Source organism: Astatotilapia calliptera, chromosome 7 (genome assembly GCF_964374335.1).
Source record: "Astatotilapia calliptera chromosome 7, fAstCal68.1, whole genome shotgun sequence".
Lineage (NCBI taxonomy): Eukaryota > Metazoa > Chordata > Actinopteri > Cichliformes > Cichlidae > Astatotilapia > Astatotilapia calliptera.
Genome location: NC_137428.1, coordinates 23,307,655 through 23,334,783, shown reverse-complemented (window position 1 = coordinate 23,334,783; position 27,129 = coordinate 23,307,655). Strand labels below are relative to the sequence as shown.

Here is a 27,129-nt window from a genome sequence, read left to right as displayed (position 1 = left end):
TTATTCAAAATCAATGCCATGGCATAATCAAAGATAATGACCTTGGGAATGAGATTTTTTACCTGGATAAATAAAGGACTAATAATAATAATACACTGCAAAGGCTTGTGCATAAATTATTTGAGCTTTTGTTTCTACCTGCATTAACCTTTTAGATTTGTTTCAGTTTTTTCCACGAAATTTTGTAAGAAACAGTTGCTACATACTACTTAGTTACTTTAGGCAGATAGTAAAACAGGAAACTTGTAGGCTGGAATAAAAGAAGGAAAACTGTACGATGCTAAAATCCACCCAGCTGCGGTGAGCTACTGATTCTGCTTGTCAAGGCCTCTCTTTCACGTTTCAGTTAACCATTCTTGTTATTAAAATGTTCAAAAATTGATTAGAGGTGCTTGTTTGTCTTCACTGGTCTATTTCAAAAATGAATTAAATGCACCTTAGTCAACTATCCTTGTCTTAATGTAGCACAATGCGTCACGCTTAAGGATGCACTGGAACTGATCTTTAAGAGCTCATGGGGCTTCTGCTGCCCTGATTAACAGGGTGGCTGCTGGGGATGCTGTGACTGAGATTACCATGGCCCAGTTTGGTCATTTCAGGCTTCTACCCAGGGAAATCTACTCAAACAGTTTTCTTAATTGCTATTTGGGGTTTTTTTGTGTGAAAAAAGAGGTCTAGTCTGACATAAATATGACATCATACGAAGCACTTTTTATTATTAAGAAAGATGAATGCACATCTGTCTGTAATGTGCATTCGTTTGTTTAGATTTTCTCGGACTGATTATTTGATGTAGCGTTTCTGTGAGCACCACTCACATTTCCTTCCTCTTTAATTTCCAACACTTTTTTTTCTCCTTTCCTCCTTCATTTTTGATAAACAAAAGAGACAGCTCATTCACTTCATCAGTTTAAAAGGAGTGCTACCCAGTTCATTTGAGTTTAGCTGAAAGGTGATTAAAAGGGATAAATAGCCTTGTGTGTGGATGGCACACCTGTTGCACATTAAGGGTTCATTTCATCAGTGCATGAAAGAGAGCAAGAAAGACTGACAAGCCGGCAATCTTTCATCTTTCATTCTCTTCTGTCTGCATGCATGTGTATTCATTGCACGTGTACATATGTACATATGTGTTTCCCCTTTTTCAGAAGTTTCAGTCAGACTATCCTCTGTTTTTTTGTTTTGTTTTTTACTATTTCCCCATGAGTGTTATCAACTTCAGCACATATAAAAGCTGTTTTTAACTTAAGATATCTTTCTAATAATATTTGCACTGCTACAGTGTTTTTCTTGCAGGACAATGTTCTGATCTATTGAATCTTTCCACATCAACACTACGTGGAAAGTTGGATTCCTTGCTTGTGTCCTCCCAGGGTCAGTGCCAATTAGGCGCTCCCTGCTGAGTAAATGAACACATTTACACACACGACAGTGTTCAATGTGCTCAATGGCAAAACAACTTTGCGAGCATGCTAAGTCACGTAAGTCGATGCTGTTTATGCAAACTCTATTGACAAAACAGTGTCTTAGCGCAGATGTGACCCAGAAACCTGCCAGGTTTATCACTTTTTCAATTGTGAAGTCTTTAAGTTCCCCCATGCCCGAAAGAGGCTCAGTTGTACTCATTGTTTTCCTCAGATTTGGCCTTTCATCCAAACTAAGTCAGTACACAGCTGAAACATGAGCTGCGTGAACTCATTTTCCAGGAAAGATGGATCTGAAAATGTTGCACATATCACAGAGTAAACATCTGAGAAACATAAGGTGGCGTAAGGCAGCTCGGACACGGTGGCGGTGCAACTGAAGTACAGACAGAACAACTTTTAGTGACCTCTAACACTCTATGGTCACTCATTTTAAACCTGCAGTGTTTTCAGACCAGGAGGCAGAGGAAGATTTCTTTGAAGAAAAACATATTTACAAAACATGCTAAAATGCTCGAGGCAGTTCTTGCCAAAACAAAGTTTTTAAAATTCGTCACAAATCCTGGAAAAACCTGATAGTGCAGTTTCGTACATGCGCTGCCCAGTGCGATCACTCCTGTTATTCCTGTTCCGTGCACACTTATTAGAACATTTTATTGTAATCCCTTATTAAATGGAAACGCAGTCCCGAAGGCAAGGGAATACATGCTTAATCATAACATTGTACATCTAGCCAAATTAGTTCACTTTTGATTGCATTTCTCTAGAGTCCCTTAGAGGCAAATAGTTTGTATTCAGTCACCTCCAAATGTATTTAATAATATGCAAATTAGCTTTGTCAAATATGGCATATATGAGGAAAAGTAGTATCAGCAGTGTTGCATGGAAGCTTTTAAAAGATATATATCCAGGTCACTTTACTGTGTATCTTGGGAAGTGTTCTTGGGTTGCTTCACGTTACCACAAAGGAGAGAACGTGTCACAGTCTGGCGAGGGCAGACTGTATGAATTGAAAAAGGACCCAAAATGCAGACTCCAAGGAACAGGGAACAAAACTTGAATGTTAACAAAAAGCGAGCCGTTTAATATGGCTGGTAAAAAGGTACAAACAAAGGGCAAGGCAAACTGAAGCAAAATTAACACAAACCTAAACTGGGAAATCTAAACAAACAATAAGAAAAACCTAGACAAGAAACTTGGAAGCATGGTATAGGAAACATGGCGTGGACAACAGACGACCTGACAATCACACACTGAAAATAGAGGACTTAAATACACAGCAGGTGATTAGGGGAAGTGGGAACACATGGAGGAACAGCTGACTGACATGAGCCTAATGACAGGACAAGGGAAGTGAAACTAAATACAATGAACAAAGAACACACGACTCCTTCAAAATAAAACAGGAAACATGAGACAGACATGATAATACAAACTTGATAACATAAGACACGCAGCATGAAACACGAAGGTTGAGGGGAAACTTAAATACAGGGGAAGAAAACACAAGGAGTCTAATAACCAAATGAACTTAGATAACCTAATGAACAAAATAAACTCAAACTTAAAACGCTGGGTCAAAAGACCCAGGACCATGACAGAACGCGTATCAAAAGGTAGTTTCAAATGTCAATCAGACCTAACGTGCAGAAAATTATTCAGAAAATTACAAATTTCTCCGAATAATTGAACATTTTAACACACTTTCACTTTCAAATCATCAGAAAATTATATTTTAGATTCAATTTCCGACACACTGGGATACCCTTTTAGTGTCATTTTGGATGTAAAGGAAACCAAAAACCTATAAAAGTCCATGTTAGAAGGGAAGTGGGGTGGTGGACAGCACAAAGACACAACCTCCAACCAGGAGAAACAAGTTCTATTCTTGTCCTCTTTTGTTTTACATTTTCGTTTTACTTTTCTTTTCACAGTGTAAAAATATGCTCAAAGGAAAACTTCACACAGCTTCAACAAGCTTTCCTTGATTACCACAAGTACACACCCTCTCATGTTTCAGGATGTGGGAGTAAGATAGTATTTCTTTTGGTGACACTTCAGTAACTTCATTTCTGCTTTATTGTTACTGTTGAATCAACACCAGAACCTATTTTCAAAAGCGAATAGACTATGTATTTGATCCGCAGTGTGTATTGCTGCCAGTGAGCAGGAAGAGCAGTAAAGGCGCTTTAGAAAATGATCCATTGATTCAACCGTTTTCTTTGTGTCAGAAAGTGTATTTCTCCTCTCATGCACAAAGCCGAGTAAATCTGCACTTAGCTGAAGCACGCACCTTCCTCAAGAGTTGTGTTCAAATGTGCAGCGAGAGCAGAATCCTCTCCAGAGGGAGAACACGCGTTCTTCAGAAGCCACTATCTACTCGCGTTAGGTTTTTCATTCATGTTTAACCGTAAAATGGGATTATTTCGTCACAGTGTTGATGTCAGCAGCTGCCCTAGTTCCTTCAGTCCCTTAACACTTTTCAATGCTTCCCTTTGGAAAAATTTGGACACAAGCCTCTTTTCTATTGAGGAGTCTCTAATCTCCGAGTCCTAATGAGAGTGGGGCACGATGATGACTTTCATGTCTGTTTTGTGCAGAGCTCCATTTGCTGTCAGCATATTGAACAGACGGCTCACAGCAAACATTTATCATTAACTTGCAAATATGATGCATGCTCACTCTGTCAGCCCTCTGCTGTCGAATCTGTCGCGAAATTGCAGATCAAGAAAATGTCAAGGAAAGTGGGCCACGAGTTAGATTGAGGTTAGAGAGGAGGTTAAAATAATCATAGAGCGGGATGACATGATATCATACAGCAGATGTTGTCAAAAGGTGGAACAACAGAGGATGATCCCAGGCAGAAACCTGCACAAAGGCTGGTGAAATTTAATAACCTGACATACCAGAATGTGCCAGTTAGAGGCCAAACATGGTCGGTTCATAATTTAAATGCTCAAAGGAATAATCTTTTTGCATTAGATTCGCTTTAGGTTTTCGTTTCAGTTCATTTAAATTCTAAATTCATTCAGAAATAAGCCTTTTCTGATTCTGACAAATCAAACAAGTGCTTCTCATGACTTAAACATCAACTCTGGTGCACTTTTTATTTCAAAAGTAGTTTCAAAGAACTCCTATAAGGTATTCTTGGAGGTCTGGGCCCCTTAGATACTAATGTGTTTTGATAGCCTGCTGACACACAAGAGCTTTGCTCTCCTAATTTGTTTACAGTCTGAAATCCCTTCATATCTATTCCACATTACATCATGTTACAATGTGACATCAAGTCATTTTAAGGGACTCAGCGAATGGCAAGCTCATTGAAAGCAATGCACTTTGCTTTGCTTTATGTCTTCAAAATAAAAGCACTTAAAAACGCCACAGTTACAACTTAAATTGGCGAGCTTTTTAGGTTTTAAATGTGCAGTCTTGAATAACTAATATAAGTAATCATGATCCCTAAGCAGTATACACTAATGATTTACTGAATAGGTTAAAAAGGTAGGTTTTCTTTTTTCCTCATGCACACAAAAAACATTAAACTCAGCCAGAGCCATTAAAAGTGTGTTATCTCCTTCACTGGAGAGCTTCCGGTACATTCTTCATTCTTCAAGAAAAAAATACATTTGCACAGCTGCATAAACAGACACGCACACACACACACACACACACACACACACACACACACACACACACACACACACACACACACACGCACACACACACACACACACACACACACACACTTGATGGGAATTTAAATAGGGCTGCCCATTTTGAAAATGACAACTGAGCTCACACACAGTTTGCATTTGATGAGCAATACTGGCGCTCCTTCTCTGAGTCAGAAACTATCTGCAGTAAAAGTTGCACAAATTTTCTACATCAGCACCGTGAACAGTGGGAAAAAAAGATGGTTTCTGCTAATGAACAAAATGTGTGTGTGTGTGTTGAAGTTTGGAGGCAGCTTGTTCTGTTCTCATCCTGTCTCATTTCACATTTATGAGAATCTGTTTTAGCGCTGAAGGGGTTATAATGCAGCATTCATGTTGGGAGAAGCGGTGACGTAGGGCGACGAGGACCCGCTCTAATTCTTCCTCTGTTGCTCACTTTCTCTCAACTTGTCAGGCTGTTCATGATGAATTATAAAAATGTGGCGATCCTTTCCTGTTCATTGTTTTCCTAATCTGCCATGTCTCTCCAGCTCAGGCGCACTGTCATGCATGCTATCAAAGAAACATGAAGTTCAGGGACAGATAAGAGCTGTCGGTGAATCTGCAGCTATTAAGTAGCATATTTCACACACTGCATTTTAAGCAGGAACACAAAGTAAAAATAGGCTGATGGCTCCAGTTTGGTTTAGGATTCAGTGGCTTAGCAAAATATTTGCTTTGTTTTTTAGCACTTTAGTCATTCAAAATTTTCTGACACAGCACACACTGGTAAATATCTCGTTCTATTTACTCCAACCTCACAATCCAGGACAGCAGCTGTCCACAGAAACGTTATTAAAACTGTAAAACTTGTAATCTATACTACCCTTGTTGTGTATTTGAGACTCACAAAATAAGCCATGGGCAAAGCATTGACCAGGCTTTGTCTGTGAATGTTACGCAGGGTGTTTTTGAGTGCCTTACTGAGTAGCAAAACAAATTCTTTTTTCCTTGCTTTTCTGAAAAATACTATGGAATTAGGTCAACTCTAGCATGTCGCCACGCCTAGCTCCAACATCCAGATTCAGAGATAAATGGAATGCAGCATGAGTGCACTAAACATATATTTTAGATGATTGTTTATTAGTCTGGTTAAGTATTAAACTATTAAACATCCGGTACATTTATTCACAGTTAAGAGTCATGCATATGTAGCCTTTTCGGAAGGAGATCAGTAGTCCTCATCTTAACGCTTATTGCTCCAGTGAGCTAATGGAGCAGATTTGTCCTAGACCTGAGTGAAGTTTGTTTTTGTCACACAACAACGGCTTATCACTGTGCACAAAACATTGTCTCAGTTGAACTCTCACAAGGAGTGAAGCTTGTCAGGGAGACAATTATGTTAGCAGACATGAGTGACACTAGTCCAAGTGGAGAAGTAGGTCTCCAAGCTGACATAGAGTGAGTTTTAGTAGATAGTCATCTTCAGGAGGCCGGGAGTGACATCAGAGAGAGCGAGGGGAAAGTTAACAAGTTGCTGAAGGAGTGTGTAGTTTTTTTGACAGTTTATTTTCACTGGGTACACAATGAGGATAGCAGTTAGCCGTGAGGGGTGGCCGCGCATGTGTCATTTCAGTGAGCCATTCTAAACACTTTAAATACTAATATTTACACGTCGGATAAAAGGCACTTTTTTTGCGGACCTCTGCGCGCTTCTTCCAAGATCACTGCCGACTTTACAATTTCAGATAGAAAATTTAAAGTATCCAAACAGAAAGTGAATTATGGTAAACATCTGCACCAGCACATGTTAATATGATTGACATTTCTCCTGCTCTTATTCTCTGTCTGCAACAGATGCATACTTTCCCCCTCGCTGTCTCTAATTAGACATGGATGAATTCCATTTGTCTTCTTGTTGCTGCTTGCTCTCCATCGCACACATGCACACACTCACACGAGGCACATTGCATGCTATTTCTGGGATGTGGTGTCATGACATCCAGATTTACAGCTCCAAATGGTGCAGATGTGAGGAACGTCATAGTGGATCATAATTTTTAATTAGATTTCATCATCCAAAAAGATTTTTCCATAATAAATTAATGGCATTGCTGCTGCTCAGTAGTCATCTTTTAAGAGGCTTAGAATGCACTATGCTTTGCTGCGCCGGCTATAAGTGGTTCGCGCTATTTCCTTTAGATTTTACCACATAATTTCCTCAGGGATTGATAAAGTATTCTGATTCTGATTTGGACTAAATACTGTAAAAAAAAATTTTTTATAGAGATTTTATTGTCTTATAATCACCAGGACGACTATCCACTTTGTGTGCAAGCAATGCCGCAATCTTAAACTTTCCTTCGTCTTGCAGAGTTCTTCATCAAAGCTGGACTGTGAGAAATTAAGACATAGGTGAGATGTCAGTAATGTGCTACTGTATTCATATTAGGAAAATAAGAATACATTCAGTGGTTGACAAAAGTTCAACTTTAACTCAACCCTGTTTTTCGGGCTTGTTTTGTTGTGTGTTCCCTCTTCAAATATAATCTTCTTAACACCATTATGCACCGGACGCATAAAATTTGTATGAATATGTCACGCACTAAAAATATTTTTCCGGCCCAGCTATTCTTAATGTAGCCATTTGCTTAATTTGTGGCATTTGTTTTTTTTTTCAGCTACCATGTGAATAAACAGTTTGGACCATTCCATCCTGTAACAAGTACAAATGTGCGCCGATACTGAATATAAAATGATATGGAAATAGTAAATGAATTGTATTTTATCTCACACTGTCTGAAATTATGCGTACAGCTCTTCAGATGTGGTCCTAATTCTGCCAACAACTGATCGTGATACAGCTTCGACTCCGGGATTAAGCATGAAATTCTTCCTTCTTGCGAGAAATGGATGAACTCAGATTCTCAAATTCTTCCTTTTGTTGTTTAGAAACATCAGGACCAGCTCATTGTCATCTGATGTCTACTTTTATCAGTTCTTTTTACAGTGTTTACATTTTTTTGAGCTAGTTTTTTCACAAAAATGCAACATATTTGGCACGTGTAGAAACATTACACAACAAGTTCACATCTGAACACCTCTGAATATCGTCTACTTTTTTCTACGATGTGTAAAGGCCTTTTCTCTGGTATCACAGGTCAATCCTGTTCACTTCACTTCCTTTCCATGTGTCACTGTGTTTGTTTTCCCTGCACTTGACCTCGCTAACTGTCTTTCTGTCAGTCGCTCACACACACGCAGACACACACAAATGGCTGAGTGATGTTAATGATTATGGTCTGTGGTGTTAGATTAATTCCCTTGGCTTTCTTTAAAAATTAATGATTTCCTTCTGACGGAGTGATGTTTGGCTTTATTTTAGCTCACCTTTAACTATTCATAACTGTGTTATGTAATGGTAATGCATCAGCACAGAAGGAAGTATAGATAAGAGCCTCGCAGACTCAGACCTAAGAAGGTAATGCAGAGCATGAAATCCATCCACTCTGGGTTTTAATTACGCACATTCTTTACTCTGAAAAATGACGTGTGCTCCACCGAGCATGTAATGGAGCTGCGATAATATTCTAATGTGTAAATTACAAGGATGGTTTTGACACAAGGACATTTCTGATTAATACGACAATTAAGAGACTGAGAACTTTATGCTTTTAGCCACAGCCTAAAAAGAGTCTTTGAAGCAGGTTTACAAAAACAAAACAAAGAAAAAAAAAACAATCACTGAAATCTAATTTCCATTTAGTTTATATCCTGCTTTTTAAACGTTACGTCTGGATACATTTTCTCAGGAATAATTTTGGCTAGAAACTGTGAGAGGCAGCTGTGCGTCTGTGCAGTGTAATTGACAAGTGTTTAAAATAGCTATTTGTGAAGCCTATTATGTATTAGCACATGATATGATTAGATAAGGCCTGATGAATAGCTTACATGCCACTCTTCAGGTCTGATGCAGACGCATGGTCATTGTAACGGACCAGTTTGGTGTGTGCGTCCCATTACTTGTGAAAGTCATGGCCCTTAACATCCTGCTCTTTTGATAGGTTTTGATTCGGGGCTTTGATTTGCGGCAGATCAACTTCTAAAAATAGCACGTAGTGGAAAAGAGAGAGAGGGTGAGGAATGAGGGACTCTTGCTGCTTCGATCTCCAGAGTTTCGCCGCATTTGATCTTTTCCTAACCAGCGCTCCCTCCGTGATTTTTAACACATCACATTTTTACATTTCCTGCTGTCACTCTCACACCTCTGTCTCTCCCCGATTCCATCTGTCTTTCTTTTGCATCGTCCCCCTCCTTCACCCAATCCCACCCCCACCCACCCCTCTCTTCTCTCAACCCCTCCCACCCCCTCTTCCCTCTCTTCCCTGTCTTTCGCACACACGTTGGCGCGCACGTTATCACCGAGCTGGGGTAGAAGCTGGGACCGCTGCAGAAAGAGCAGAGACAAGAAACACAACTAGGAGAAAAAGGCACTATCACAATATCTGAATAACAGACAGGAGAAAAAAAGACATATGGTCACTGTGGATTAGCAGCCTGCATCTAGTATTTGCACTGCACATGTGCTGTGTGTATGTGTGGATGAACTGTGCTCTTCTTCGGAGTACTCTAGGACACACAACAACAATATTAACACTCATTGAAACAAGCAAGCACACTGCGTGTCCCGATGCCGGTGTCTAAGGTACTGTATGTCATGTTTATGTAATACTGCTGCAGAGGTCACACTCTTTTTTTGCTCTCTATATTGTGTCTGCATGCTTGTTAAATATGGTCCCAATGCCTGAGTGTGTGTGATTTGACTGCGGGAGTGTGTTTAGTTTTGTAAATACCATGTTAGGTGAAAGCAGGGACTTTGATAAACATTTTATTTAGACTGTGGTTGTTTCTTGTGAAATCCCCCTTTTGTTTTTCTCCCCCCCCCGTTTTTTTAACTGCGAGAATGAAAAATGAACTTACTTGCCAAGTACCGTATTCAAATTTTGGCCTTTATAAAGTTTTTGATGCCACGTTCACAATGGAAAAGCCGAGTCCTGAGATGAGTGTGTGGGTGGAACCTGACAAATGGCTCAGGTGTGATTTACCTCTTTTGTTTACCGAGTGGAAAACACTTGACCTTCTTCTCACCTTCTGCACATGAAATCGATGAAATTTGCTGCGACTGGAGAAACTTTAAACAGTTTTTTCTTTAATGTTATTGTGATCTGTTGGAGTTCTTTTTCTCACATTAACCACTGTTGAACTGTTACCTCAGCATATGAAGCCAAGCATCTTGGACTTTTGTTGGTGAGGGATAAGTATTGACTCAAGCATTTATGTGGAGAGAGACAGCAGGTGTGTCTCTTACCTTCCAATGTCAAATGTTCCTTGCCACTAAGGCGACAAATAAAGGAGAAAAAAACACAACCTTTCTCCTGGGTAGTGCAGAGAGGCTCTTGTGATAACAGTGACAGAAGAAGAGCGAAAAGAGAGAGGGAAGGAATGTGTGAACTGGTGCGAGGGGCAAAGAGAGTGTCATGTGGATCCGTTATGTCTCATTATTAAAGGTTCCTTTAACACTTCTCATGTTTGCCATTCAGTTTTAAAGCTTTTATCAGAGGCACTTAGCACCATTATCACATTGTATTACGGTTGTTGTGTTACTCATTATACAACCTCAGTATTAAAATTTGTCAAACAGCCAAAGTTGTCTTTGAATGGTTGGTCATATTTGTTCAGTCTATTTTTAAAAAAAATAAATTTAATTTTAATTTTTTTAAATATAAGATTAAGTTTAGTTTTTGAACTTTAGCATAATTGATATAACTAGCTTGTTTCTTATTATTAGCTAGTTAAGTCAAGCAGTGATGCTTTGTGTACTATTGCAGGTTGACCACAGTTTCATTTTATTGTCTTATTTGCAACATAAGCGTGTCTTAGGTGAAAGTAGACTAACATTCTGTTTTAGCTCTCTTACAACGCTTGTACAGTAAAATCCCTCCTAACCTCAAGCTCACTCAGGGTTTGTTTCAATAGAAAAAAAAAAGTGCATTCATGTCATCAAGTCTAGGATGTTGAGGCAAGCTGTGACTCAGTGCGTTTATGGAGTGCAAACACATCTATAAATAGCCACACGGCACATATCTACAGTGACCTTGACAAGAAGTGTAGAAAATGATGTCAATATAATTGCTGATTGATCAAGTCAGGTTGCACATCATCGTACATGCGTTGTGGAAGTACAACAGACACTGTGTTAAGGTGAGGTCTTCACATGTGTATAAGGTCTTAATCCTGATCTGAGCATGTGTCAGACGTGTTTGCGTCACCAAAGGTAGACGTCTCAGCGAGTGCAGGTTTATTTTTAAGTTATGTTATCTGTCTGAATTGGTGACACAAATATGAGGTCACAGAAGAGTGTGAATCATCTGTGGAGTCAGATTAAGCATAAGCTTATGTCTATGACCCTAATAGTATGCAAATATTATTTCCAGGGGTATGCCACAGTATGTTAGTACATAGTACTGTACATAGCAGCTGAGAACTCCTCAATTTATCTGTTTAAATATAAAGTAGAAGGTTATTTATTTATTGTTTCTAATAATGTATCTGTGTGTTTATGTGTTCTTTGCCTCTATTTAGAATTAGCAATATGAATCCAAACAGCAATAGATTAAATGTGCTCTTTGTTTGGCTGTCAGCAATATACCTGTGAAGTTACAAGTGAGTTGGAAGAAAGTTGACTGAAATAGGAAAAGAAAACAGTCAGCACACATAAACATACAGAAATCCCTCCATTTATTAGAGCGATATTATGTCCTGCTATCCCGTGCACATGTTGTAAATATTATCTGTTTAGTGTCCAAAGAAATGCCAGATTTTGGCTTTAAAAGTCAAATTTAGCTGCTATTTCTGCTATCGTACAACGTTATAGATATTGTAGCACCATCTGTCCCTCTGAGATAGGAAGCTTTTCCAAAATGACATCTTTCCCATTTCATGTATGGTTGCTCTGTGACTTTGTGGCCGCATCGTGTGTGTAAGATAGATGGATATGTTTTCTGCTGCTTGTGCTTGTGTGTGTTTACAGTGGTTATGTGTCCATTGTGTCCTTTGTGCACCCTGTGGGACCTGGCTGTAATGGCTTCACCAAGAAATGGAGTTTGGGCGGGGGGTGTGGTGGAGCCACAAATGGACACAATATGTATATTCATATCTGTCACACACATGTCCAATTATGGAGGACAGTAGAGATGAGTCAGTGTGATTGTTGGACATACACACCGCGTGTTTCTGTCTGAGCTCACGCTGCTCATTCGTCTCTTCTCATTATCGCTGTCTCCTCCCTCTCCTTCATTCCCTCTCCCCCGTTTCCTTCTCACTTGTTTGTGCAGCTCGGGAGTCTACCTTCTTAGCCTCTTGGGCATTCTCTCTTTTCTCTCTCTCTCTCTTGCGCGCGCTCTCTCTCTCTCTCTTCTTCTGTATCTCTGCACAGTTCAGTTGGCCTAGCCCACACTGACAGCATCACACACACCAGCCCAGCTAGCCAGCCACAAACACTCACACACCAGCTTGACAGAGGAAGTAGGCCACTTTAATGGGGATGTGTGGAGTGCCTACATCTGCCTTTAGTGGATTATAACCTGGAACTGCTTCCTCTTGCCAGGTAGGGTTTATATCTCGCACTGTTACTTTATTTTCCATATGAGGAGTACATCTTTTCTGAGCAATCAGCAGAGTGGTTTCATGCAAATGGATTTTATGGGTCTTTTCTTTTGCTCCAGAGGGACAAAAAGAGATTTGAGAGTATTCATGCAGTGTTTGAAAAGCTGAGATGTTAGCACTGCTGGGAGGCGTTTGGTCATATAAAAGAAACTAGACGAAAAGATGTGAGGAAAGATAGTAAAAGTAATAAAGGCCTATTCATCACATCGGGCATCTTTATGACAGGCATATATGAAGAGAGTTTGCCACTGCTGTGTGCTGTTTTGATTCACTTAACTTTTACCTCCACCTTTGATTTGCTGAGGTTTTCGTTTTCTTTCCCTGCTTCCTTCTTTGTTTTAATGCTTGTGCGTTATTTGTCCCTACTGTCACTGCATCCATTTATCCTCCTTTCCTTTGGCAGCTTTAATAGCTCCCTTAAATATTATTGTCTCTGAAATATCATCTCATCCTAAATAAGCAAGAGTTGTGGGCTCTGTTTTACGAGTAACACCCTGTTTACGTCCCCTATTTGGTGCTTTAATGTGAGTGATTTTGGCTTCGGTTATGTGCCAGTGACATATTTTAACCTGTCACATGGCTGGGGAGTGGAAGGGTGAGAAACAGAGGGATACAGAGAAAAGAAGGCTAGGAAGATGGCCATTAAGGAGACATACTCTAAATCATGTTAGAGCAAAGCTGAAAGTGATAGCAACAAGAGGAGAGAGAGCAAACCGAGGGACCACAGGGGAAAACAACAGGAAGCACACTGGGGAAAATTGCTTTCCTCTTTCCCTCATTAGGAGAATTGAGGGGTTATACTCTTCTTAGAGGAAAAAAAAAGACAGAGAGAGTATTAGATGGTGGGTGTGTGGTTTTGTTGGTGCCTGTTGATAAACAGGGATATGATTGATTTCATTACAGTGGTGTTAAGGCTTTGAATCTAAAAGTTTTAAGCACCAGGAGAAGAAAATCTCTCCACCAGTCCTCAATTTCTCCTTTGTCTTTGATCAATAGTAGACAGTGTCAGTGGTGCATCCCTCCGCTGCGTACACATGCAGACACACACAGACACACAAACGATGAATGTGATTTATCAGCTGGTCTTACACTCCCAGCTTGAACAAATGAGATGGTTGTTATAACCTGGGAACATGCATTGCAACATTTTGTCACACAGGCGAGCAGGAAACTGAAAGACAAACCCCAAATTTATGCACACATGCGTGTAAATCCTTCACACAACCATATACACCTACGGTCACACCCAGGGGACAAATATAGAGTGGAACTAGGTTAAGTGAATATGAAATCTGAACAAACAATCTCGCTTGTGCTGAACTTTATTTAACTAGATTTAAGCCTGGATCCTTTGATACTGATAGAAATTGATACATAATTGTGGATGAGCTTTTCTAAAGGAATGCTAGCTTAATTTAACTGTAACTTTCACCCAAACCAAAACCGTGCCTTTCTTCGCACTTAGGTCTAGTCATATTTAATGATTTACTCTTTGGGCACTTGGTTTTTGTCCCCAAATGGGAGGCAGCGCCATACAATGTGACTGTTTAAACTAATTTATGTCCCTACAGCATGAGTAATTGTGCATACACACACACACTGACATAAACATCTCTGGCCTTTCTTTCTGCCGAGGCCCTTTCCAGTCTTTCTCACTGGTCACATTGTCTTCAGCTGCCTGGCGTCATGGGGCAAGTTACGTCAATGGCATTTTCTCTCTGAACCCTTGGATTCTAACAATAATGTCTTTACAAAAAAAATTTAAAAAACCCTCACATTTCTGCCCGCTGGCTGGTTTGTGTGATTCTTCTAAAGGTTGTGCAGGAGCGGCTATGTGCGGTGCTATTTTTAAGTTAACTCGATTGGAGGGTAATAGGGCTGGGTTTTGTTATCCGCTTCCAAGTTGGTGAAATACTGTATTCATTCAGTTTTCACACCCAAGAAATTATCCCTCCTCAGAGGTTTTGTTCATGTTCTCTGCTGACACTGTTTTGCTTTTTCTTTATATCACAGGCACCGTCAAAGCAAATAAAAGGAGAATAACAATGTATAAGAAATAAATAAAAGAAAAATAAAACAAACAAAACGAAAGTGGAAGTCACAGAAATAATGCAAACTGTAATATTTCTAAAAGAAACCTGTTCTTTGTATGAATATTTAAACCACACGTCAGCCACAGTGTACTGCTGATTTCATATTCTGGGACCTGTCACATTGGACTCAAAGACTGTATTTTAACGATAGCTGTAGATTCTGGATCTGACAAATCAAGGCAATGCAGTAGTGCCTTAACCATTTACAAGAAACACTTCAAACTTTTATTTATTTATTTATTTATTTTCAAAGTTAGTTAAATTATTGTATAAGTTTCAATGGGATTAGGGTTGGGGTTAAGGTTGGGGTTTGGTGTTACAGAGGATTTATGGTTTATCAAGAAATCTACGCTGTACCTACGTCGTAGCTACAAAATTCCCCAAAAAGTAACCTGACCTGCACGTTCTGTTTATTAAATGACTGCTCTGCTGAAGCATCTGCTGAAGGCATTCAGCACATATTTCGCCACTGCTTTCATGCATTATTTGCAGTTGCAGAGCTAATGTCAAAACAACACTGTCATGATTTTACTGACTTTACATCGTCATTCACCAAATTCATAATTTGTGCATATTTGTGCATGTTCACAATGCATCCTGTGTTAGTTGGAGGTGAACCTGAGTAATCACAGACTGTATATAAATGATGGATACCCACTATAACATCATCTAGTGTTTTGTGAAGCTTTGTCTTTAGTATTTTGTCGTTATGATTTCTGAAAACAAAGATTGAATAGAAGAAGCAAATGACTGAGAAATTCAAAAAGTAGCAAGAAGCGCACACTAGAAATCGACTTTAAAAAATAATGAGTTGAAACCTTTGCCATATGTTATTTCACTGTAACAATAAGTTCTGGTGCTAAAATATTTAAAGCACTTCCATCTCTACTAATGACTGAATATCATTTCTTAAACATAAACATGCCCACAACCTGCATCTCCAAGGTTGAACTGGCTGTCAAGTAATCCTGTGAGATTGCTTTTATTATGCCGTCCTCCTTCGTGTGTTGTTAATGTGCACAATATTTCTGCAGCCTTGCAGAAATATGGAAATAAAAATTCGGAACATTTTATTGATGGTTGCAGGCAGCAGTAGCAGCACTATAGTTGTAATAGTAGGTAGCCTTGTAACACTTTAGGAGCTGCCCAATAATGTCACTTAATATGTTCTACCTGGGATGTTCTACCTACTAGCATCTCTTCCTTCATAGCCTGGTTACACTCGATGGTGGTTTTTTTTGCCTCAAGTGGTGAAACACACAGATTCTACCTTTAGTAAGAACAGTTTTTTTGTATATTTATTGTGTTGTAGTAGTAGTATTGTGTTTTGTTGGAGGTTGTATGGCACATCTTTGATCTACAGACACTTTTCAGTTGTTCCCTTTAAAGGCCGGTCTACATATGAATCTGCTGGTATCAGCATTCACAATCGCTGATAAATGAAAATTAAGAAAGCAGCGAAGACACGGAAGAAACACTCTTCACAACTTCACAATCCACAACTTGTTGTGACAATAAAATAAAATTTCTTTTTTTTTTTTTTACCTTATAAAATGTTAGAGAAATCTGTTAGGTTTCGTGTGTCTGAAAAAAATTGGATGTTTAATCACTGACATATTGGTACTGGTCCAAAAAAATCCTATATTGATCGGGCTCTGGTTCTCTTGCTCCTTTGCTCCATGTTCCTTTGTGTATGTTCTCTGTTTTCTGTCCCCTTTTCGGCCTGACTACAGCAGAGGGCTCTGACAGACAAACGACTATTACTGTCTCATCTGTCTTCTCTCAGTGAAATCGAGAGCAAAAGAGGGCAGAGCATTGTGGTGCATGTAATGAGGCCATTCAGAGATTGATCATCTATATGGTTAGGTCCCCTCAGTGAGGTATTCATATTACATGATCCAATAACGGCTCTTAAATCTTTCGACCGCAGCTTGTCCTGGACAATGCATGTCAAAGCTTGCTTAATATACGTTCGGTTGGCGCAGACATGGACACAAACATCCGATCAGCAGCAAACATAATATAGCTATCCAATTGTATGGAGAATGAGCTTCTCACACATAGAGACAGAGACATGTCTCTTGTAAGGTATGAGCTGTGATGACATACATAGAAAAGACATTGAAAAAACAGTCTTAATAATTAATGTACATATAAGTCTTGTAAAAGTCTCGACTCATGCTATGATTTACTTGTGTTTTTATGCAACAACCTGTGACGTGGTTTGAGCAAATGTTTTCACTTCATGCAAGTAAACAGTTTGGGCTGTGTGTGTGTGTATACGGCTAAATTTAGTGGAAAGTAATGTGGTTTACAAGTACGGTAGAAAAACAAGTTTGCTATCACTCTTGAGAGCGAGAGAGCAAGCTTTAATGGCATCACATCCCCGAGGAGGTTTGCAATCGCCCCATATGGAAAAGAATTGGAAAGAACTACAGTACAGGCTACAGAAAGAGGACTTGGTAGCATTCTGGAGACCAAGCAAAGACTCACAAGCTCAGTTTTTCAGTTGTGGAATTTTATATTCAGTAAACAATGTGTCAGTCTGTTGTCTGTTGAGACAAACAAACTAAAAAGGGAGACTAAATAGGACTGGACATATGGGACGTCTTACACAAGGAAGAGTGCTTAATGCTTGACACATAAGAAAAAGATGATCTGAGAGAGGAAGATGGTAACACACAGCTTTTAGGTGAATACAGTTAAATATAGGTGCAGCACAAATGGGCAGGAATATAAAGATTCTCAATAAAAAGCAAGGCTGTGTTCTAAATAAAACAGGAAATACCAAAAATGCAAGTCAAACAAATGTTAATTCAAGAGCTGTGGTTGGTTCTCACACAAGCACAAGTGTGTTTACAAGTGGGGAGCATTTGGTTTGAATCTGTGGACAAAGGTAAGACCTGGGGATGCCCTTTGTGTGAGGTTTAACCTTTCAAATGAACTCCTTGCTCAAGAGTACACGTCAATACCCCGGAGCTGATTTCCCTTTAACGAGTGATGCAATGAGACCACGATTATGCTTATGAATTCCTGATTAAGAAAGTAGTCATGAGTTACAAAACTGTAATTCAAAAACAAGTCATTATCGTCATCAGTGAGGACAAAGGTGGCGCTCAGTCACAAGCTTGTGCCTGAGTAGTTGTCTCAACGTGATCACCATGCAGATTTAATAAAGAGTTGGACGAGGATGATGCTTCGAGTCAGTTTGGAATAAGGTTAACTTTGTTGTTATTCTCTGTTATCACCGTATTCATTTGATGTGTTCCCTCCGGGCTATAAACAGGATGTCTTCTCTTGACTCCTCAGACCTTACACATCCTTTGAAGAAATCAATATCAGATAAGCCAGTGAATAAAGGAGACTTTTGAATAGAGATAAATAGCATCATGCAGGCTTGTTGGGTGGGCTTGCATCACTTAGACAGCCACCCAAATTGCTGTTATAGTGATCCAGCAGTGAGTATGTATGAATAAGTTAACAGAGATGGAGGGAGTGGCAAAGACGAAGGCAAGAGAGGAGAAGTCACGTTCTGTTATTGGATGGTACAAAACATGTCCAACAGCAGTGCTAATTGAGATTAGCTGGATTTATTGAGGCTGCAGTTGGATTTGGCAAGTGTGATGTTGGACACTTTAGACCATTAGCCACCAGTATGACACTAAGTGGAGTGAAGTGATGCTCTTTAATGTAATGCCTTACTTAGAAATAAACAGGAGACAGGAAATTAAAGGAAAGGGGGAAAAGGAAGGAAAGCGATGAAGATGAAAGATGGCACTTTGTAATTGATAAGCGGGAGGGGTTTGGGGAAGCTTTTGGAAAATGCACAGCACAGCTGCTCCCCTGGGATAGGTCTCCTGTTGTTATGGTAACTGTAGGACAGAGGTCACATAATTGTTTGCGGGTGACCATTCACGATTGCGTGCAGTTTTCTGTAGTATCTGTATGAGAACATAATGACCTCGAGACATGCAGACCATCAGCACAAGAATATTTACTCTGATCATATTTGCCATCATGGAAATGTGAATATAGAACCACGGTATTCACTGCTCTCACCTGGTTCATACTGTCCCACCTGGTCTGCAGCGTTAGACTCAGCTGATGGTGTGGATCACAGATAGAGTTTTGTAAAGCACAACATTTAGATCATCATTGGACAGTTTGGTGGAACATACAATCCATGTACTGACTGTAAGTATTTATGGCACAATATGTAAAGGTGGGGAAATTTGGCAGAATTGGTAGCTGTAGGCTTTTCCAAATTTCAGCAAAAAATTACAAGTATGGCAATGTTGTATGTCTGCATCAACATGGTAAAAAAATGAATGAATCAATCTCACATCATACCAATCCAGTAAGAGACAATAATGTAAGGGTTGCAGTTAAGCATATCTTTGGTAGCATTCTTTCATTCAAAGGGAGTTGCCTTTATTTACTCAGGTAAAGTAGAGTCTCTGAAATTGTTGTGTCTTCACTATTGCGAAGATCAGTCCAAATACTGTTTTTTTGTTATAGTTTTCAACTGCTTGGTTTTATAGTTAAGGATAATCTAGCCTTATCCCAAATTTCTTTTAGTTTGAATTTGATGATTGATTAATATCTTTTTCTTCTCTTAATCTGAAAATTATGGGCTATTTCCCAAATTAAAATGGATTCTTAGAAAATGGAAGTAAAAACTTTATAAATTATATTACATTATAAATGTCATCATCTGCTGGTCCATTCCCCCCTCTTTGCTAAAGGCCCACGTAGAGTCCTTAAGCCTGTTCTTAAATTCAGTTAGCTGCTCTGGAGGCTGTAATGTTCACTCCAACTGCAGTCTTCGAGAGCTACTGTCCTGCAACTTTTAGATGCATCCCTACTCCAACGCAGCTGAATCAAATGGTTGAATTACGTCTTCAGCAAGTTTGGCAAAGGCCTGCTAACAAGCCATTCATTTGATTGAGGTGTGTTGGAACAAGGATGCATCTAAAAGCTGCAGGACAGTAGCTCCCGAGGACTGGAGTTGGAGACCCCTGCTCTAGAGAAACCCAAACTCTGTGCTTGAGTTTGATGTTTAACTCTGTGGAGGAGGTGTAAACCAATTGAAAAAATGCATATTCTTTCACATATTTGCATAAAAATGCATATTTGTTCACATATTTGTTCCACCAATCATGCATGATTGGTGGAACAAATATGTGAAAAATTAGAGATGGTGATATGCTGTTTTTCATTTGCCTGGACATTTAGCCATTAGCACGGTTGTGGTCATCACGCTGAACAGTTTAAACAAGGTTTGTCTTTTCTGTCAGCGGAAAAAAGCGATGAGCAAGTACAGTTAGCTCTAATGGGAATGCCATTCATTTTGAAGTTATCTGGTCAAATGACAAATTAGAAAATAAATTGAAAGTTCGTCTTAATAATAATAGAGATATAAACCTGTTGATGTCTGCTTCAAAGTGTGTTCAGATCCATTCATCAGCTGTTGGGACTGTCAATTATTTATTTCGTTTTATTAAATTTTTACATTGTTAATTTTAGACGCAGGAAAAAAATGTATAAAACATGTAAAATTTCTTTTTTTATTCATTAATGAATGAAAACACCTGCTGGCTTCGTCTGGTTATCAAAGCATTAAATCATATTTTTTCTAAGTTCAGATTTTTGCTGTTTACAAATTCAGATCAGTATTGCTGTTGGCGACTCATTTGAATATGCCATTTCTCTTCAGAATGAATCGTTACTTTGAAGGGCCATACACATGACACCAGTGAGATTTATGAGATCCAGTTCAATTCAATTCAGGCTTATTTATATAGCAACAAATCATAACAGTCGCCTCAAGGACCCTTACTGTAAGGTAAAGAACCTGCAGACCCTACCTGGGAGAAGACGCCAACAATCACAGCAGGAACTTTGCAGTGAGGGGAAGGAAAAAAAACTTCCTTTTAACATGAAGACACCACCAGCAGAACCAGGAACAGGGAGGGGCAGCCAAATGCTGCTGCTGCTGGGGGGTGACCGTAGGGAAACAGGACAAAACACAGACTTATGCCTGATTTAGATTCCTGTGGGGAACCTTTGTACGTAACCTACGTAAGTAGTTGATGTCATTGCCCACATTTATGCTTATTTGTTAATTACTGTGACGTCGTGCCAGACGATTTTTTTTTTTTTAAAAACTGCCGGGACCTTTTTATTCGTCCTGGCTCCTCGCTTTTCGTTTTTTTTTTCCTGATATATGTTTGCCTCAGGTTTTTTTCTCTACTTTGTACATTCGCTCACATCCATTTCGGGAGTTTCAGCAAATTTCCTCCAGGAATCTGCTGACATCTGTGATTATTGTTCTTTATACTGAGGCAATGATTGTTATCATCTCATGGATAAATTCAGTGCTGCAGGATGTTATAGGATGCAATGAACAGGCCAATCACAGTAGATGTGGGCTGATTCTCCCCAACGTGTAGTTACATTTTTCGGGAGGTGCATGTCAGGTGACGTCATAAGATACAGCATACATTTTCCACTGAAGCATAAATTGGGAATAAGGGAGAGAAAAGAAACACATGGGGATTGAGAAGAGGTGTGTGGAAACAAAATGCTCAGTGCATCACAGAGCATCATATGAAGCAGTCTGAGCCTATCTCAACATAACCAAGGGATGGTACAGGGTCGTGTGATTTAGCCTCAACTATAAGCTTCATACAAAGATAAGATGTAAGATTCAGACTCCTCTCCTCAGCCCTTTTTCACTCACTTATCTCTTTTCTGTGCTGTTGCCATTCACTGACTCCCCTCCTCCTTTCCTCCTTCTGTTTCTGTTATCCACTTTGTCTCCTCCATCTATTCACTCTCCCACCCTGCATCTCACTCTCTCTGCCTTTTAGGGCTGGTTTTGTTTCCTTCCTTAATGAAGCAATGGTGGAGATTATATTCTTTTGAAACATTGATGACTGTGAAACACTTTTGGAACACGTGTACATGCGCTATATGCACACACCGCACACAGACGCAAACATAGACACAAAGGGCTTGCACGCCGCAGATGTCTCATGGCCCATTAGCCTGCGTGTTTCATTCATCTTTCAAGGCAGATTCAGGGAACAGACAATGTTAAAAAGTCTGCAGTGAAGTCAATGTCATATTTGGAAGGTATCTCAAAATTTATTGATATGTTTGTTCTTGGTCTTCGGCTTAAGACACGAGGACATGTTGCTTAAAAGGGGTTAATGATTTTTGTGCGTGTATGTGTGTGCTCGCTGTGGAGAATGTGAGAAGGAACAAGTGTATCTGACAGGACAGGTGGCTCCATTGTGTCTCTAGCCATATCTTCAATGGCCAGGGATTCGTGTGCATAAGACAGAGAGAGATGGGGTAGGCAAGGTGCAAAAATAGACTCCATATAAATCTCAGATCTAAATATGTGAAGAAACACAGAAGGAAAAAAATTATATATATCCCCAAACATCTTAGATTCCTTTGAAATCATCATGTTTATCCTGTGACAAGCCTTGTAACATGATTAAAAGTCATCCATTACTGTCAGTGACTCACTGCTATGACTTGCACAACATGAAGAATAAATGAACAGAGGCAAAGTAAGGAGAAGAAAGGATAAAGTGATAAGCTTTACTTCCAGTTTCCTCTTTGGCTTTTATGAAAGTGCATTTCATTCTAAAAATACCTCCTATATACCCTCTATCTCACCAGAGCTTATATTGGAGGTAATGGGGTCTTGATTTTATCTCTAGGCTACAGTGGACCATTTAGAAATGGAAGGTGAACAAGTCAAAATGTATAAAGAGTAGCATTAATTGTTGCATGCTCAAAAAAGTACAGTCTTTCAGTTTTAAGGTTTTACATATCAGGACATAAATCATCTTTAGTAGGTCTAAACTTGGGTGTATACAACCTTCAGGGAACTACAAAACATGATTTATTATACAGTGTCAATATTTATTCAGCAGACACGAAGCCAAAATGCAGAAGCCATGTGTGAGAAATTAAATAAGTCCTGTGATTCAGTATGTTTTGAATCGCCTTTAGCACCAGTAACTTGAAGTAATTGTTTTCATGTAATTTCATGATTCTTTCACATTGTTCTGAAAGGATTTTGGCCCGCCCTTCTTTACAGCGTCGCTTCAGTTCATTGAATGTTTACAGGTATTCATTTACACACAGCTCTCTTAGCTCTCTTCAGTCCTACCACAACATTTCAATAAGGTTGAGGTCTGGATTTTGATTGGATCATTGATTCTTTTCCTTTTCATTCATTCTTTTTCGGCTAGTGTGCTCTGGATCATTGACCTGTTGCATGACCCAATTTGAGCCTCATTGCTTCACACACATAACACACTTTGGTATACAGAGTAGTTTATGCTCAACTCACTGACTGCAAGGTGCCCAGATCCCGTGGCTGCAAAACAAAGCCAAGTTTCATACCCAGGTGGTATGAGGTGTTGTCATTGATATGCTGCGTTGGAGGGCGCTAAACACTAACATCTTCACTTTGGTCTCATATGTGCAGAGGACATTGTTCCAGAAGTCTTGTAGCTTACTTGATGCATCTTTGCAAACCTAAGCTGTGTCACGACTTTCTTTTTAGAGGGAAGGTGCTTTCTCTTAGCAGCCGTTCCAAACAGGCGATACTTGTTCAGTCTTTTTCTAATCATGCTGTCATGGAGTTTGACATTTACCATGCTAACTGGGGGCTGTAGAGTCTGAGATGTAGCTCTTTTTTTTCTTCAATTTCTCCGAGCAGTGTAATCTGACCTTGGGGTGAATTTCCTGAGATGTCTTGGGAATAATGGCTACTGTCTCGAATGATTTCTACTTATTATGAACTTCAAATTGCTTGGAAATGATCATATAACCCTTCCCAGATTGATGATTAGCAATAGTTCCTTCTCTATAAATCGTTGTGTTAATACACGCCTGAATGCTTCAAATAGGCAAAGTGCCAAAGCATCAGCCTTTACTGAAGCGCTTGCAGTGCACTTGCTGATGATCAATTAATCAAGTGCATTTGATTAACAGCACCTGGCTGCTAATTACCCTGTTAATTCCCAAAGAAGCAGTACGACTCTCTTTAATTTTCAACACTGCTTCTGCGTATTTTGTATTAGTTTTTGTTTCATATTCAGATTATTTTTTATTATGTCATGATATGTAAAAACGCTAAAATTAAAAGAGCGGTTATTTTCTTTTTAAAATAACTGTAGAGGCCAGGCACATCATCCACTAAGAAACAAAAAACAATAATGGCTGATTTATGTACTTAGTATCCATATTCTTATCTTATCTTCTGCACAAGGGCAGCAATGGAAGCCGTTAATGTTAAAACATTTTGGGATTTTGTTTATGTTTGGTGCTGAATGAAAGAGCACCTTTTTCTGTAAATATGGGCCAAAAGTTTAGACAAAAATACAACCAGGCCAATTGTTTCCGCAGAAACTAATTTGAGCTGTGTAAGTACACAAACGTCTTGTGAAATATCATGAGAACTGCCTGAGAGGAGGCAATATTATCTCCAGTTAGAGCACTGCATCTTGTGACTGCAGCTTGTCATCATAGTTTAACTTGGCCAGTACAATGAGGCCCTTCACAAGACTTGATGGAGACTTAAACAAGTTAAAAGTGATTCTGTAAACTTGGAGATCTGGGATTTAACAGGTAGATTTTATTTTTGGTACTTTTTCTTGGACCACTGTCATTGTCCTATGGTAAATTATTCTATCTTGGGTCAAGGGCCCCTCTGTATAAAGTCTTCTGGTTTCAGGAAGGTGTCTCTGAACCATATTTAGTGGTGAACACCTAACACATGTTAGGTGTTCCTGATAAGAAGAACAGAAAACAGAATTAAAATGCAGCATCAACACATCCCACTAAAAAGTTTCAACTTTGTAAATGTTTCCTATACTCAGACTGATATGTTCAGCATCACCGACTACTCTGTGACCTTTTTATAAAATGCAAATTAAAATATGCGGGCATGAATGATGTGGGCCAACTCAAAAATGATTTTGGAAGGATGTTAAAAGGGATGGATTGCCAAGTGCATGGGAGGAAGACAAGCATTGTGCTGTTACACACACATTCACATTAGTGTGTGACAGGGTTATTATGTTAGGCCTTGGGAAATGGGTGACGGCAGTGGTCATGTGGACTACAGCTATACTTTCAAATGTTTTGAAACATCGCAGGGGAGATAGATGGATGAAAAGATGGGTGGCTGTTTGTTTGTTTTTTAATGTAGGAGTAATCTCATTCGTTTCTGCAAGAGGTTTGGTTTGTTTTCTATTCCACTGCCTCGAGGGCACAGTACCAGTTTAATTTGACTGAGTCACTGCAGCAAGCTCGAGTGTAGTGCAGCAGCCAGCAGCACTGGTGAACTGAATAGTAGTATATCACAATATGAACTCACTTGCACTAATATTACAGTATAGTGTCTGGCATTTTATCATTTGATGCAATGTTGGGGACAAAAATTACCAGTGAAGTTGTTTTGTATGTCTCTTTTCATACCTTGGAAGCCCCAGAGGAGTATCTGAGATTTCCTTTGCTTTACCTTGGTCCACGGTGTGCTCTCTCTCATGACATGGTTGTAAGCATTCCAGATGTGGGATGCGTTCCTCCGTCTCCTCCAGGTGGCGCAGCCAGGTCATGATAGTCTCTATGCAAGAATTTGCAGGAGCATTATTGCTTTAAATGGCACTGTGATCATCCCAAAAGACACTGTTTTGTCTTGTCTCGTCCTGCCAGTATAACTCAACATCATTATAGGAGTATTTCAAACCAAACTGAATGAAAGTGTTAAGTGGGTTTATCCAAACAGCCTGAGGCTGACTATTCATTCTCTGTGTCTTTCTTTTTGTCTTTTCCTCTCTTTCCAGATGTTGGAGCCTAAGGTGGATGCCCCTTCATGTGAACTGGGTGGAGTAGGAGGAGATCGAGGAGGTGTATGCCTCCATCTGCCGACACGTAGCTCAGAAGGGGAGGAAAGCAGCCTGTATCCCTCCAGTCCCTCTGAGCCCCCAACGCTGGGTAGTCCTCACCCCTCAGAGCCACTCACCCCTCTGGATGAGGTCTACATGCCCCTTAGAAGTCTGGTGGGATCTGACGAGGGACTTAAGGTACCTCCAACACCACCGCCTTCCACTGAGGGTGAGGATTCCAAGAGCATAGAGGGGCATGAGATGGAACTCTGGAAGGACAGGAAGGATGAGGAGAACAAGCCAGAGGAAGAGGAGGATGAAGAGGAAGAGGAGGCCGGCAGAAAGAGTGTTGGGAGCGAAGGCTGCGAGAAAGAAGATGAAGGAGACGAGGAAGGAGAGAGGAACGAGGAGGAGGTGAACTTAAACCTGGTGGTGTCAAACACAGATGAGGACAATGTCTCAGAGCCGCCTGACACCAACGCTCCCCCTTCCTCCTCCTCATCTTCGTTTGTTATCCCGGAGCTCCGCCTTGACCGCTCCTTTAGCGCCGATGCCCTTTCTTCACCCAACACTGACGAAGAAGAGTACGATGAAGATGAAGACGAGGAGTCTGAAGAAGAAGATGATGAAGACGACAGCGACGATGCCTACCTGCAACGCAGTGACAGCAAGCGCCGAAGCATGGTAGAGGGTGCCACGTGTGAGAAACACGGAGGAGGGGGGCTGAGTGTGCAAAATTCCCTCCGCAGGCGCACACACAGCGAGGGCAGCCTCCTGCAGGACCCCCGCACACCTTGCTTCACTTCTGACAACGCCATCAACTGCCTAGAAACTGGAGGGGGATCCCACAAGGGCGGCTGGACACTCCCGTCACCTAAAACCTTGAAGAAAGAGCTGACCAAGAATGGAGGCTCCATGCATCAGCTGTGTATGCTATTTTCTGGGAGGAAGGTAAGCAACGTCACTGTGAAATACCAGTGAGGCACAGAGAGAACAGGTCACGAAGTACAAGCAACAAGAAACACACACAAACAAGCACTGCGATATTGACCAGTGGTGTTTCAGCTACTCCTCCTGAATAGCCCAGTTACTTTCCAGTGGTTTTAGTGAAAAGGGTGACATCAAGTGGTAAAGCAGAGCAAATGCATGCTCTACCTGGTGTTATAATTACATCAGCTTGTAATTAACACTTATAATTATTCACAGATTGCTCACATTTACATACAAAACACTTTAATGCTGATTGTTAAATTTTCATAAATTTCAAATGACTGTCTCATTGGCTCTCTAATGTTGTTATGTAAAAATCTGTAAA

At 40.0% G+C, this 27,129-nt stretch overlaps 1 protein-coding gene across 5 annotated transcripts in view; it reads left to right on the top strand.

The window, feature by feature from the left end:
- Positions 1-27,129, top strand: part of rgs3a (regulator of G protein signaling 3a) — a 122,262-nt gene that overhangs the window by 63,431 nt on the left and 31,702 nt on the right. For all 5 annotated transcript variants that reach the window (XM_080304253.1, XM_026173696.2, XM_080304254.1 and 2 more), the window contains one exon: positions 25,773-26,765. In XM_080304253.1, the coding sequence (XP_080160379.1) occupies positions 25,773-26,765 (993 nt within the window). The remainder of the gene's footprint in view (positions 1-25,772; positions 26,766-27,129) is intronic.